The sequence below is a fragment of the Pyrgilauda ruficollis genome, unplaced genomic scaffold, assembly GCF_017590135.1.
Source record: "Pyrgilauda ruficollis isolate IOZ18807 unplaced genomic scaffold, ASM1759013v1 scaffold74, whole genome shotgun sequence".
Classification (NCBI taxonomy): Eukaryota; Metazoa; Chordata; class Aves; order Passeriformes; family Passeridae; genus Pyrgilauda; species Pyrgilauda ruficollis.
In genome coordinates this window covers 4,273,678-4,287,028 of record NW_024529266.1, presented here as the reverse complement: position 1 = coordinate 4,287,028, position 13,351 = coordinate 4,273,678, and the positions used below count along the sequence as shown (strand labels likewise).

The 13,351-nt window shown below is 49.1% G+C and overlaps 2 protein-coding genes across 38 annotated transcripts; one reads left to right on the top strand and one right to left on the bottom strand.

Moving 5' to 3' along the window:
* Positions 1–106: 106 nt before the first annotated feature.
* Positions 107–2,619, bottom strand: LOC121363647 (butyrophilin subfamily 1 member A1-like). Of its 2 annotated transcripts, none has more exons than XM_041486154.1 (3): positions 2,474–2,619; positions 1,377–1,479; positions 107–1,050 (listed from the first exon to the last, which is right to left on the bottom strand). In XM_041486154.1, the coding sequence occupies exons 2-3, from the start codon at positions 1,450–1,452 to the stop codon at positions 539–541; spliced, it is 588 nt and encodes a 195-aa protein (XP_041342088.1). In that variant the 5' UTR covers positions 1,453–1,479; positions 2,474–2,619; the 3' UTR covers positions 107–538. The 2 variants fall into 2 exon arrangements, with proteins under 2 accessions (XP_041342088.1, XP_041342089.1); XM_041486155.1 differs by having other exon boundaries at positions 2,468–2,603.
* Positions 2,620–2,772: 153 nt separating this feature from the next.
* Positions 2,773–13,167, top strand: LOC121363644. Of its 36 annotated transcripts, none has more exons than XM_041486151.1 (9): positions 2,773–2,939; positions 3,137–3,299; positions 3,680–3,775; positions 4,104–4,177; positions 4,720–4,824; positions 7,950–8,175; positions 8,580–9,856; positions 10,192–10,239; positions 10,370–13,167. In XM_041486151.1, the coding sequence occupies exons 2-7, from the start codon at positions 3,264–3,266 to the stop codon at positions 8,625–8,627; spliced, it is 585 nt and encodes a 194-aa protein (XP_041342085.1). In that variant the 5' UTR covers positions 2,773–2,939; positions 3,137–3,263; the 3' UTR covers positions 8,628–9,856; positions 10,192–10,239; positions 10,370–13,167. The 36 variants fall into 36 exon arrangements, 11 of the variants coding, with proteins under 11 accessions (XP_041342085.1, XP_041342084.1, XP_041342083.1 ...); XM_041486150.1 differs by having other exon boundaries at positions 7,938–8,175; positions 8,580–9,846; XM_041486149.1 differs by having other exon boundaries at positions 7,938–8,175; positions 8,580–9,846; positions 10,139–10,239.
* Positions 13,168–13,351: the final 184 nt, after the last annotated feature.

Below are 13,351 nucleotides of genomic sequence, written 5' to 3'. Positions count from 1 at the left end.
ATTTATTCTATCCTGAACATATTTACATGCTAAGTACTTGGAAATACATCTCAAGCATGGGGAACAGCAGACGAAAAGAGTGGGGGCAGTGGATGTGAGCATATCCTTGTGATAACGAAATTCAGTTTTAATATGAGGAATAGCTGCTGGTATTAATACAAAGTTTGCAAAAATCAAGATTTTTAATTTGTGCTGGATGGCCAGCCAGTCATAGACTCTGAGGTCAGCAAAAGGAATGTCCAGAGGAAGCTGTATTTGGGAGGGGAAAAAAAAAAGTTTTTAGCTCAAAACAAGCTCAGGGAAGTCGAGCTCCTGTTAACAAGCTTTGCATGAATTTAACAACTTGAGAAGAGCCATGCTGAGCTTAGACCCAAAACCCCCTGGGCATAACCCAAAACAGAGACATCTAAAATGAAGGAAGGACCATGAACTGAGTTAGAAATTACTCCGAGACTTGGAAAATAAGAGTTGAGGAGCATCAACCAGCATTTCCAACCACTGTGATGCAACCAGCCTTTGGGAGGATCCTTTCAGGGCATCAGCCCTTGGGGGACAGTTTAATGGTTGAGAGGAGCACACAAAAGTAGGGGAAGACCCTCTCCCCACTGAAGGAGGCCACAGGAAAAGTGAAGATGCGTTGGCGGCTGCTGACAGCATAGAAAGAGACCTGTCCCACCTCGTAGTCCAGGTAGACCCCAATCTCCCCATTGAGGATTGGGACAGAGGTGTTGGATGGAGCTGTGAGGGCAACGCAGAGGTCATCATACTTCTGCAAGCCCCAAATTTCAGTGTTGGGCTTGAAGAGGACCCGGCCTTTCCTCTGAACTGACTCACGGGCCACCCCCACAGCCCAGAAGCGCCCATTGGCCTCCACCTCCCAGTAGTGACGGCCCGAGGTGAAGCCCTTGCTGCCCAGCATGCACGGGTCTGTGTCGAACCGGCCTGGACCCGCAGGCCACTGGCATCGAGGTCTACCCCAGGTGGCTTCTTTGAGGTTCTCAGAGAGGATCACCTCTGGACCCACTGTGGCTGGATCCAGGGTTACATCCACTGAAAAGCAAAACAGAGAATGAATCAGAAGTCAAATTTAAGCCTAGAGAACACACACTCCCAAAATGCCTTCACTGGTGACTTTTCAAAGAGAAAGGGAGAGGAAAGATGAGGTTGGAGATGTGAGTGTGAAGAGGTGGAAGTTGGAGATGGAGGATATATATCCATTTGAGGCTGGAGATGGAAAAACAAAGAGATGGAGGTTGGAGACAGAGGCCCTAGGGAGACAGAAGGTGGAGCTGGAGAATCTCCAACTCCATTGAACCTCTCAGTCCAGAAAACACAAGAAACAGGTACTTTGGTCCTTTCTAGCCACCTCTGATTACCTTCAAACTGTTTGGCGGTGTGGTAGTCCAGGGCAAGGTCCCACGTGCATGGCCGTGGTTTGAGGAAGAAAGCCATTGCACCCTCAGAGTTCTCTCTTCCTGACTGGAGGCACAGAACAAGGAAAGAAAGGATAAAATCCAGTTATTATTCTCCAAACAGTCATATCTCAGCTTCTGCCCCTTTCTACATAAAAAATGTGTTTAACCACCATATTTAATCAAAGTACTTCAAGAAAATAGCATTCTTTTTCTTCAACGGAGCTTGGTTCATTTTGGAGGTGGGTTAAATCAATTAATTCCCTAATGACTATGAAGGGAACATGAGCAGCACATTGGGATGAACCCATCTCCATTGTAGATATTCCCCAAATCTCCATTCCTCGTGCTGGCTGATGGCTGAATCTATCCATCTTAAATCCATCTCTGCCTCCACATCAATCAAATCTGACAAAGTTTATTTGAGTAAGTAAAGTCCCTAAAATTGAGATAAGCCACATTCACCTCTCACATCCAGAGAAATCTTGTGAGAGGGGAAGAAGTTTGCTATTGACCTTGGAGAAAATGTGTATGGGGGAGATATGAGCTGGCACCAGATGGCTTCAAATTCATCCTCTGGAAGTCAGTGTGGGGTTTTGCATGCAAACAAGGGCATGAGTAATAAAGCCCCAAAATGACTGAATAAACCATGCTGTGACAGTTGAAAACAAACAGGTTGCTTCTTTTCCATGTGTTTTCCTCAGCAAATCTGCAGATAAGGGGATTAAAGCAGCAGGGTTGTGAGTAAAAGTGAGAAAAAGGTAAGAAAATCACCCAAATGGAGATAAAATCAGGAGCTATGCTGTTTCTCACCCAAATTCCCTGGCTGGATTGTTACAGGTAGAAGAGAAGTAAATATTCATCATGACCCTTCACTGCAAAATACCTTTAATTCCAAAACAAAGATCCTGAGACCAAAGCAAGGGTAAATCACTTCCCTTCCTGAGTTCATGGGATGGGGAGGGGGCTCAAAATCCCCTTCTCCCCCCCCCACCCCCCACCCCGACATCAGGGTGATGTAACCCCCATATCAGCACTGGGATTTTCGCCCTTACTGAGACCTTCTTGGTGTTTTCCTTGCTGTCGCTGGTGCTGTTTTGGGGTTCCTCCAGATGGTTTTCTTCCACTGGCTGCTTCTCCACTGCGTTTTTTCCGCTTGGGATTTATTTCTTCCTCTCTCTGGCACAGGCTCAGCCAAAGCTCAGTCCTGTCTCAGCCTCTGCCAGCTTTTATCAGAAAAGAAGGGAGGAGCCCTCCAATCTCTCGCCTGCAGATGGGGCCATGACGTGCTTGGACACCTGCACCATCTGATTGCCCCTTTTTTCCCCCATTTCAGGACCATTTATTTTCTCAACACAGGCACTGGGGAGGGAAGGGAGGAAAATTAAAGCACTGCAAAAAACCCTGTTATTGCATGGCACCACAAGGGAGAAAGCGGTTAAATTTTGCCCCCTAGTTCCCCAAATCGGACTCTGCCCCCTTACACATGATGGAGGGGAACAAGGCAAAGCTGGGAGCAGCTTCCAGGTGAGGAATGTGACAGCAATGCCTAGAAATAAGACAACCTTGTGGATATAAAATTTGTTGTGGGTGATGACATTTGCTTTTCCAACTGGGGCAGCTTGTGCTGGGAACTGAGCACAGGAACACCAAGGGGCAGTTCAAGGACAGGCAGCTTCACCCTGTGCCACAGCCAACCCCTAGCACTCCTTTCTCCTTGTCAGGAGGGCAGCATGGCCACAGCATCCACACAAAACCCCTGTGCTGACACTGGTCAGAGCTTCATCTCTTGGTGTTGAAGAGACAAAATCCCCTCAGGAGGCAATGGGTGAGCCATGATAGGCTGTGGTCATGAAGACTTTTGGAGGACCGGATGAGACCTGTGAGGTGAGATCACCTTCCTATGACTATCAGGCCTTCCCCCGTTCCCTCCCCATGAGAAAAAGGTGCAAAGTGAAAATATTTTAATTTCTTCGTGGGAAAGCAAAGCTCTAGTGCCTGCTTCTAGTTGTGGGAAAAACATAAAGTGAGTTGATCCCTGCTTTCCAGGGAAGGCAGTGAGGGGGCTTTTTGAGGGGGATTATTTGCTTTCCTTCCCCCAATAATGTAAGCAGGATTATACAAACAAGCTGATTGCTTCACGTGTGGGTTGTTTTGTTGTTGCTGTTGTATTTGGTTTTGGTGGGTTTTTTTTGTTGTTGTTGGTTTTTTTTTTGGGGATTTTGTTTGTTTGTTTGTTTGTTTTTTGTTTTTTTGTGTGCATTTAGGAGAAAATCCAGTCTCACCTGCAATCCCTAAGGAAGGTGTTGGCAGAGTTTCTGGACTGGAGCACGAGTGAAGAGAAGAGACACCACAACTACCTGGTACAGGCGGTCCCCTCTGTTCTTCAGCAGTCTGAATGAGCCTTTGGGCATTTACTTTTCCCCAAGCCCCTCTTGAAGAAACACATGGGATCAAGAAACATGTGTCCAAGAAGCATCCTGGGGCCCTGCAAAGCCCTACATCCAGTTGGAGTGGTTGGTGCAGATCCTGGGCAGGTTTGGCAAGCACCACCTCCATGTACAGCTGCTTATTATCCACTTATTATCCTGCTTATTAAATCAATGTCATGGTGCTGCTCATTTTCATCCCAGACTGAGTAATAAAGGGACATTTGTTAACATGGAATTAACACTCCCCCCTGCTTCTCAGGGCCTGGATTGGTTTTGGACAGAATATAGAAAGGAATGGCAATGGGGAAGAGAAAAGGAGAACCATCGGGTGAAGTATGTAATTACTGTGCAGTCCCTAATTAGCTGCATCCCCAGCCCCGCCCCAGCGTTACAGCCACCATGGCTACAGCAGAAGCACTTCTGCCCTTTAACTCAAAAGGGGAAAATTCAGGTCTGGGGGTTGCATATGGATTTCTTGTCTCCTCCAGGAGATGAGTGAAGCTGAGTGGCGCTGCATTGAGGTGGAGTTTGAGCAGCTGCAGAGCAGGAGCTGTGGCAGCTGCTGGGCTGGATGACACCTTCGCAGCTACCCACGCTGAAAAATCATTGCGGGTGGCCGAGGGGGCTGCACAGCTCCACAGACTCATCGGGCAGCTGGAGGCCAGGCCCATATGAGTGCCATTCTTACCCAAAAGCTGTCCCAAAGCGCTGCCTATGGGGTCTTGAACTCCCTTTTTTCTCCCTTTTTCCTTTTGGGATGTTGGGAGCATCCAAAGCAAGTATGTGGCAACTGTTTGCTTCACATCCAGCTGCGGAGAGGTGCTTGGCTGCTACATCCATCACATAACACCTGTCCCTGTAATTTCTTTTCCCAGCTTGAGTGAAATGAGGCTCCACCTCCCCTCGGGGCTCCCCAAGGAGCTGAAGAAGAGCCTGCCACCAAAGCAATGTTCTGTGGGAGGCCCTGGAGAAGTTCAGAGGTATTTGGGTAAAAATTGGATATTTTAGGAGAATTCAGAGGTATTTCAGGAGAATTTGGAGGCTTTGGGGAGGAATCCAGAGGTATTTGGGATAATTCAGATATTCAGATATATTCAGATATTCAGATGTATTCAGATAATTCATATATTTGCCTATAATGGGGGGAGGAATTCAGAGTTATTTTGGGAGGAATTCATTTTGGGATAATTTAATTATCTGGGGAAAACTCAAGAGGCATTTCAGGAGGAAGAGGAGCTTGTCCAAGGGAAGAGCAGCAGCACGCTCTGCGCCTGCTCGCTCCCCACCTTCTTCCCTCCTCCCAGACATGGATCCCCCCATGGGTCTCCCCACAGCAATGATGACGCTGGAGACTGGCACGACTCCTCTCCCACAGCTTTTGGCAGAGAGCAAAAATGTGCTATAGATGAGGAGGAGGACGAGCAGGAGCTGGCTAGTAGCTGCCAGGGGGTCATTGCCAGGAGATGCAGGATGTGGACACAGTAGATGGACCTGTGCATCCTCATCCTAGGTGCTGCCCATACTCCTAGGGAGACAGATGGTTTTATGATAAGCTCCTCTCCCAGCTGCTTTAATTAGTAACCAATCTTGTGTTGCTGCTCACCATGTAGGTAATGAAGAAAAAAAAAAAGAAAAAAACAACCCCAAAAACAAACAAAAAAAACACCCTAACCTCGATTTTCCTTTTGGGCGTGCGTGTGTGTGCATGTATGCATAGGCTAGATTTTAAGGTATTTCTTGGTTCCGCTGGCCAGGGAGAAGGGAGCAGGCAGGCGAGGATACACGGTCCCGGTTCTCGGGTGCGGACTGGCGGACCTAAACTATAGGGCCTTGACTGAGAACAGCACGTCCCGCTCCTCCCCGCCGCTGGAAGCGGCTGCCGCGGCTCTGGCTGTCGTCACTCGGCTGCCCTCGCACGATAAGCGGCGACTCCCCGCGGGACCGCGCCTGTCCCGTCCCGCGGTGCAGCTCTCAGTGGCCATCCCCTGCTCCGGCTCTTTAATTCTATTTGTTTTATTCTGCTCTATACATTCCATTCACATCTCGCCCCCCTATCAGTTGAGCCCTTTTGGCGACACTTAGCAGAGGCGACAGTCACCTCCCGGCACAGCTTCTAGCGACTGGGGGCCGTGGCCAGCCTGGGCAGCTACCAGGACGGCTCACACCGCACCACCCGCTCGGTGCGCCTCTCGCAGCGCCGTCTCGCCCTCGGGGCGGCTTTTCCGGTGACTCCGGCACGGCTCGGTTCGGCTCCGGTGTCGCCGCCTCGCCCGTCCCGCGGCGCAGCTCTTAGGGACGCGGGGCAGCGGCCACCCCGAGGGTCAGCTCCCACCGCGCCGCCACGGCCACCCAAGGCAGCAGCCACACTGCGGCAGCTTTTCTTCGCCGCCTCGCCTCGCCTCGCCCGCTCCCTTCATGTAGCCCCTTCACCGCCACCTCACAGCGGGGAGAAAATTGTTGGGAAAATATTTATACCTAGCATAGCCCTGACTTCTCTTGCTGCTGCAGAATCCTTATGTAGGCTGAGATTCTCCTTCGAAAAGAACAATAAGTGCCTGAAATAACTAAGAATTAATTAAGCATTAGGTTGGTCTGCTGTTAATGGTCCCTTTCTTTTTTCATTCTTTGCCCCGAGGCATCAAACTTTGGGTTTGTTTGGGTTCGGTTTCCCAGTCCCGTCCTGTCCCGCTCCACACCTCGAGGAGTCAGTGGCGGGACCGCAAAGCGCCTCTGACCGAGACCAAACAATGAGGAGTTTTCCATGCGCGATGTCCAGTGCGCATAATTTCTCCTTTTTTTTTTTTTTTTTTTTTTTTTTTTTTTTTTTTTTTGCGTGAAAAAGCCAAAGCTGCTCAGTTTTGGGGCAGAGCGGATTTTACAACTGTTTGGGAACATCGAACTTCCTTTATTGTTTTATCTGCCTTATTCATACCTATAATTCCTGATTAGTATTTTAAACATTATGTGTTTATTATTTTTATAGCTCTGTAATAAAATTTGCAACTATACTTAAGCGCATGTATGTCTTACATAAAAATGAAATATAGTATGTTGAAACTCCGTTAATGTTATTATAGTTAAAATACGCACAACGGTGGGTTTTTATTTCACTTTAACCCTCCTGCTCCAAGCTGGTATGCACATGAGCTCCAGGGAACTCTGCTCTCTTGCCACATTCCTGCTTTAATCCTTGTCTCCTGGAGCCCCCTTCTGGCCTCGCTCTGCTTCCCCCGGTGCAGCCGGAGGGGTGAGAATTCGCCTAGTAAATAACTCGTCCCTCCTCGGCCCCAGCTGCCGCTGCCTGCACTCCCTTCTGTCCGTAAATCCCCGCTGGCGCTGGCCCGAGGGGCTGTTCCCTGACTGAGGCGGTGGGAATGTCGGACCCGCCCGGGATGCCTTTGCTTCCAAGCGTCCCGGCCCGCCGCCGCCTCCAGGAACAGCCCGGCCAGGCCTCTTCCCGTGCGCGCCTCCCCGTAAACAGCCATGGCCGCGGGAGACGCCATCAGAGGAAACCACCTGCGCTGTCTGCTTGGATTTCTTCCAAGATCCTGTCATGATCCTGAGCTGCGGACACACTTTCTGCCGGCGCTGCCTGTCGCGGTGCGCAGCGGGCGGCGCTCCGTGCCCGCAGTGCCGGGTGCCGTTCCCGCACGCAGGTGATGCCTCAGGTTTTAGCTTTTATATTTTTCGGGTTCTGTACTGCTTTAGTGTGTAGTTCTGAGCTTCATATTAAGGGACAGTAAGCTCTCTTCACAGAGTAGGTGGACGAAGCTATTCCTTCTCTAGCTGGGGACCAAGGATAACCAATCCAAATCTCAGACCCAAGAGCATTAACAAGGGTGGACCAAAGCGAGGAAAACAAGAAGGGTTGGACTTCCAAACATAAAGCTGTAATTGGACAATTATCTCCAATAAATATCTTCTGCTAATGGACCAGAACTTAAAAAAGTGAGACATCTCGTGATTGGTCGTCCATTTTGTGACTATTTTGGGTTCATCTTGGATGTAGTCTTGGCTGGGTTCTTGTGCTGCCCAAGGTGTACCCTTTGAGGCCTTTTAATAAATACCTACTTTATTCTTTAACTCCATCTAGCCTCTGTTCTAGGTCAGCCTTCACAAGGCATCAGTGGCTTCCGCCCCAACCAGCAGCTGGCCAGTGTGGTGGCAGCCGTGCAGGAGCTGGTCCCGCTACTGGCGCAGGATCTGTGCCACAGGCACCAACGTCCCTTCACTGTCTTTGTCACCACGATGGAGTTCTTGTCTGCACCACCTGCACCGAGCATCGCTCCCACCCCACCGTGCTGCTCCAAGAGGCCGCTCGCTGCCACAGGGTGAGCGGATCCCAGTCTCAGATACACCCTGCCTGAACGATGCTAATTTCCCGTAAAACTCAGCCCCCAGAATATGTATTTTGAGCAGAGGCAAAGCTTTTCCCTGTCTTGCTAGGGGGAAAAAAGCAATGCGAGCATCTAGAAGCCAAAACTGAGCTGAAATGCTGCAGTTTGGTGAGGGTTAAGTATGAAACAGTATAGCAGGTGGTAGTTCTGGGACCAAAACTAAATATTGGAGATTTCAAACTCTTGCTGTCACCTGGCACCTGTGCTGTGGAGGGTTCCTATTCCACTTCCGGGCACGGAGGGGAAATGGGGATCCCCAAAGGGGGCTTGGACCTGGCTGTAGGTGCAAGGGAAGGGTGATCAGAATTTTTAAAGATCTCATGGCACCTTTTTTACAGGAGACCTTGGAGAGATGGGATATCCCAGCCTATCTGGGAGACTTGTAGTGCCCAGGTATCACTGTGTGTTTACATAACTGTATGGATAAGGTGAGGGTGTGCATGCAGCATAACTATGAAGTTAATTATAACATGGATATGCAGGTACATATCTGCTTCAGTGCAGCTACAGAGGAGGGTGAGGATGGGGCCATCTGCGCTGGCCATATCCCTGGTACTTCAGGGGTTCCAGCCCCATCTCCTTCTTTTCTTCCCTTCTCCAGGAGTATAAACCCCTTTTCCCTGCAGAAGCAGTTTGAAGCTTCCCTAAAAACCCTGCAAGAGGAGGACAAGCCACATGCTGGGCTGACTGAGGCAGCAAAGGAGACAAGACAGAAGATGCTGGTGGGTGGTGCTGCCATCTGGGTGCTCCATGGGGGCCACACTGCTTCATTCTCCCTCCAGCATCCTCCTCCTTCTCCTTCATCCTCCAAACTCGAGTGGGTGCTGACAAGCAGAAGCTGCGGGTGATGCTGAAGGGGCTCTACTGGGTGCTGAGTGACCAGGAATCACAGTTTCATTCCCGGTTCCATCGCCTGTGCTGGCGGTTGGAGGAACAGCAGCATGGTGAAGGTGCTGAGATGTCATGGATCCAGCAAGGCCATGCAGGGCTCCAGGCCAAGTGCCAGCAACCAGATGGCAACCTGCTATGGGTGAGACAAAACTTGGCCCCAGAATCTGCTGCCCGCCTTTTTGGCTTTTATTCACATGAAAGCATCTTTCTTCCTTCCTCTCCAGGATGTCTGAACCACGTTGAACAGGCATTAGAGCCAAAAAACATCATCAGGAGCACCAGTTTTGGCCTTCATCTTTATCTTCATCTTCAACTTCATCGTCATCTTCATCTTCTTCATCATCATTGCCTTCTTCTTTCTTCTTTCTTCTTTCTTCTTTTGTCTTCTTCTTTCTTCTTCTTCCCCTGTGTTCTTTTCCTCTGGGATTTTTGCTTTGGAGCTGGAAGGGGTTGATGGTTAATCCAAAACTTGGTGATGATGGGGGAATCTCACTCCTGCTGGAGTGAGAGCCTTGCCCACGGAAGTAAAGATGTCCCAGTGGTTTTCTAGCAATGGGGAAAGGATATTTGGTATTAAACACCCAATTTACTCCCCTCGAGGTGCACAAAGAGGAACGTACAACCATCACTGCTGTTGATGTCAGAGCTGGAAACATCTTGAGGATTTCACTGGAAAAACCAACATGCTGGCAGAGGCAGTGACACAATTTAAAGGTGCCTGGAGGTAAAAATTGGCAGAAAAGGTTATTTATTAAGCAAAAATGGGAAGGCAGATTTGGCTGGAAAGTGAAAGCATCACAGATGCTCATTTATTTAAAAGAAAATCAGGGATTTATTAGTGATTAGCCTTAAGTGATAGAAGACTGAAGGTGGGAGATGCAGAATGCTGTTGATGCTTAATTAGCACCCAAATTAGGATGCTAATTGTGTGTAGAGAGAGGTGATGCCCCAGATGAAGGAGGTTGTGCCTCCCACCTCAGGTCGTCTTGTCTTCTCTGTGCAGCAGGGTTGGTATGGGGAAGGCCCAGGGCCTGATCCAGAGTCATCTTCTATTTCCAGACATCTTGGAGTGCTCTCTGGAGGAAGACTCAGAGGGATACCAGAGAGGTGAGTCTTGCTTCAGGGACTTACTGAACCCCCATTTGGGTTCAGTGCCTGGAGCTGATGCTCTGGTGCAGTTTTGGAGGTGATATTCCAATGCATAGAGGCTCATGAACATTCCTCTCCCTGTCAGCAGCCATGACCCTGGATCCAGCCACAGCTCACCCCCAAATCCTGGTGTCATTGGATGTCCGGACTGCAGGCCACCGGGAATCACCCCCAGCTCCTCTGCCCTCAGAAATGGTGTTCTGAGTCTTTCCTGTGTTTTGGGTCAGCAGGACTTTGTGGGGGACTGTCCTTGCTGGGCCATGAAGGTTTGTCTGGGTCCTGACTGGGCACTGGGAGTGGCTTGGGAATTGGTGTCCCATAAGGGCTGCTTCGGTCTCAGCCCCGAAGGGGCCTGGGTTTGGGCTGTGGGGCAGTGCTGGGGCAGCTTCAGGCTCTCACCTGGCCCAGCCCCATGTCTCTGCCCCACAACCACACTCTGCCTTGCATCGAGGGGGCTGTGGATTACGCTGGTGGGCAGGTGGCTTTCCGTGATGCTGATAGTCAGACAAGTCTTTGCCTTTCCTCCACCCACTTTTCCAGGTGAATGGCTCTGGCCACTGCTCTTACTGGGCGAGGGGCCAGCTTTGCCTTCTGTCCCTGAGTTCCCCAAAAATCCACTATGAACCTCCCAAGTGCAAACACTTCCACCACCCCAGCAAACACTCCACTCAACAACAAACAGCCCCACTCCCCCCCAGCCCCATTTAATTTTCCTTATAACATCTAGTTTAACAATCATATTTCACTCTTTTTCTTCTCAGTGGGAGAACAGAGGTATTTTTAGTTCCTCAACTGTTTGTCAGTGGAAGCATGGACCAGAAAAACAGGGAGAACATCCCTAAAAGATTTTTAAAAACTCACCTTGAGGAAGAAAATGGGCTTTGCTGGTGCTGCTAATAATAAGAGTCTCATAATAAGGTTTTGCAAGTAGAAACTTTCCTACTTAGGATTTGTAGAGAATTTAGGAGAAGTGGGTTAAAACCATGTTTCATGGCTCCCAGGATCACTCAGGATTGGGCCTTTTCAGGGCTTTGTATTCATTGCCAGGATATAAGCAGGGAGAGAGACCACAGACAGAATTTCATTCCCCATTTCACAAGTGAATAGAAGGGGAACAAAATGGACCGATATCTTGAAGCAGCAGAAGGTTGTTGTTAGGGTTCAGCCATGTGATAAAGTGCTGTTATCAGCAAGCCCAGACGGGACTGGGCAGGTCTCTGCCTCTTGCAGTCCCAGTCCTTTGCTGCCAGAATTGACTCCCCATCCACATGCACTATTCACCTTGGTCAGGGAAAGAGGAGAAACTACCAGGAAAGGCAGCAACTTTTATCTTCGGGACCCTAATTTTAGACAAGGGCCCTGATAAAACACATGTCACAGCTAAACCCACATTACAGCCCTGCTCAGTTGTTTAATTAATTTTTCCCTGTTTGGCTCATGGTGAGGTTGGTCTTTCCTTGAAAGACAAGGTCCAGTGATGTGTAAAGCAAAGCACTTCTTTGCAGCATCCTGCTCCAACAGATGAGCTTCCAACACTCCATCCACTTTTCATCTAAAAAGCTTTATGGATATTTAATTTGAAAGTCCATACAAAAAATAAACAACAAAACCCCCTACCTTTCTGTGTTACTCAGTAGCCCCACAGCTGGCTCTCCAGCATTGGGGTGGTGAGGAAATCAGCCTCTTTTTCCTCAAGGGCAGTTCAACAGTGTCCTGTCAGCAGCTGGGAGGCAGATAGTTGGGTGTGGAGGGTGCACAGCCCCCAGTCCTTGAGCAGTGCCAGCAGATGCACCTTGCAGCCCTCCCACATGGACCCTTGGACCACAAAACCCTCCTGAGTGACAGGCACACCTCATACCAGCCCATGAAAGAGGCTGTGGGGAGTAGCTGAAGGGACTCAGCTTTTTTCTGCCCAAGGGTGGAAGTTTTTTTCCACCCAGGGGTTGAAGTTTTTTCCCACAAAGCTGGGGCCCAGGGTGCATTTGTGGGGTTTTGGGGCTTGAGGATGAGCATTCCCACAGGGGAGTTTTAGCCATTGCCTCCTGCTTCTCCCCATGCTGCCCCTTTAACACCTCAGGATCAGACTGAGTGGGAGCTGTGCATCCAAGGGAAGTGCAGCAGGCATGCAGGGGCAAACCTGAGTGAGGACTGCAAGCCCTCCACTATGGTGGGTGTGTTAATCTTCTCCTGCTCCTCACTGAGGTCCACTGTAAGTGGAAAGAGGTGGATTTTGGGGATGGGTTTACAACTGTTCAACTTTTTATCAACTGTTAATAATTTGTTGGTGTTGGTAGGTGCTTATAAAAATGGAGATCAAAATGCACTTTTTAAAATCAGCAGCTTGTTATATCCAGAAGGCAGAAAATACAGCTCCAGTGCAAACTAGGGGGTTGTCTGTTTTCAATCATCTGGTTTTGGGTATGTTTGCTCCATTTTGAGCCTTCTCCCCAAGGGAGCAGCTAGCACAGTGGGAGATGGGGATTTTCCACCTTGAAACAATGCCCACAGGGAAGAAATCCCCAAATCAGGGAGGAACTTGTTAAAGAAATGGTGACCTCTGCGCTGCTGCCTTGAGGAGAAAGTGCTCCCCAACTCCTTTGTTTTTGTTGAGGGTTGATAGACCCCCAATCCCTTTGTTTTTGAGAAGACTGCCCCCTTTTAAGTGAAAATAAGACTTGTTGTTTTCAGCACTAGCAGTGGACATGGGGAAGAAACAGCTCCAAAAATATCCCTAAACCCTTCCAGAATTAACCTATATGCTGCTTGGGGCGGGAGGGGAGGCTTAAGTTTTTCATGTGTCACCACTTTGCCCAGTTCCCCCCTCCAGGGGCCTTTTACCCTCTTCTTACCCAGTTTGTTGGGATAAAATGTCATAATTTCATTTAATTTTTTTCCATTTTATAATTTCTTCTGCTCTGAGAAGAGGATTTTTCTCCCCAGAATGAAGCAAAGCAGGATGTTTCTCCCTCTAAGTCCCTTCACTGCTCAAAATCCTCTCCAAAAAGCCACATCTGAGGGTTTATTTAAGCTAAAAGGAGCCTTTTTAAACCATAGAATGAAACACTATAGT